The following is a 1,085-nucleotide window of genomic DNA, read 5'->3' on the forward strand; positions in this document are numbered from 1 at the left end:
GTGGACCCAACGGATTTTAGCAGCCAGAGAATTCACTTGCTTCCGTGCCCGATGTTGCTAAAGAAGAGACTAGAAATCCCCTATCTGAGATGGTGTAAGTTCTCCTGCTTGAGCAGGGGGCTGGACTAGAAGACCTCCAAGGTCCCTTCCAGCTCTTTCTTCCTCTCCTAAATTTTCAGGAAAGCCCAGAACTCTTACTACTTCTGAGGATGCTGTCCCTGGGACAAGGGGCTTGGGATGTGATTGACAGCCAGATCTTCAAAGAACCCAAGCTGGTAAGGTACCACCAGGAGCGCCATCACTGATGGTCTTGAAGGTCCGCTCCTTCCTTAGTTCTTCTGAATGGACGGTGCTCTGTCCAGAAAGACCTTGGGGATAAGATTAGGCGACCTTCCACTGCCTTTCTGTGTCTCAGGAAGTGGATTTGATCACCAAATTTCTGCCAATGTTGATGGCCTTCGTGGTGGACGACTACACCTTCACCGTGGATCAGAAGCTGCCTTCGGAAGAGAAGGGTCCAGCTCCTTACCCCAGCACCATCCCTGAGTTGTTTCCAAAGTAAGTAAATTTCAGTTTGGGAACTTTTTGTCCGTCAGTCAAAACCTGGTGCTCAGCAGGGCTGAAGAAGCTGGGCCCACTGAGAATTGTGAGTTAGAAAAGGGCATTAAGAGGGGAGGAAAGTGGTAAGGCACCTAGCTAGACAGCAGGAGATGGTGAGTTCTAGTCCCACCTTAGCCATGAAATGTAGCTGGGTGACTTTGGGTAAATCACCAGGAGATGGTGAGTTCTAGTCCCACCTTAGCCATGAAATGCAGCTGGGTGACTTTGGGTCAATCACCAGGAGATGGTGAGTTCTAGTCCCACCTTAGCCATGAAATGCAGCTGGGTGACTTTGGGTCAATCACCAGGAGATGGTGAGTTCTAGTCCCACCTTAGCCATGAAATGCAGCTGGGTGACTTTGGGTCAATCACCAGGAGACGGTGAGTTCTAGTCCCATCGTAGCCATGAAATGCAGCTGGGTGACTTTGGACCAATCACCAGGAGATGGTGAGTTCTAGTCCCATCGTAGCCATTGAAATGTAGC

The 1,085-nt window shown here is 50.0% G+C and overlaps 1 protein-coding gene across 1 annotated transcript in view; it reads left to right on the forward strand.

The window, feature by feature from the left end:
• Positions 1-562, forward strand: part of LOC107301509 (negative elongation factor B-like) — a gene marked incomplete at its 5' end in the record, with an annotated part of 5,569 nt that extends 5,007 nt beyond the window's left edge. The window contains 2 exons of the mRNA XM_015830720.2: positions 180-275; positions 416-562. Of these exons, the coding sequence (XP_015686206.2) occupies positions 180-275; positions 416-562 (243 nt within the window). The remainder of the gene's footprint in view (positions 1-179; positions 276-415) is intronic.
• Positions 563-1,085: the final 523 nt, after the last annotated feature.

The sequence above is a fragment of the Protobothrops mucrosquamatus genome, unplaced genomic scaffold (assembly GCF_001527695.2).
Source record: "Protobothrops mucrosquamatus isolate PMUCROS unplaced genomic scaffold, P.Mucros_1.0 scaffold13685, whole genome shotgun sequence".
Classification (NCBI taxonomy): domain Eukaryota; kingdom Metazoa; phylum Chordata; class Lepidosauria; order Squamata; family Viperidae; genus Protobothrops; species Protobothrops mucrosquamatus.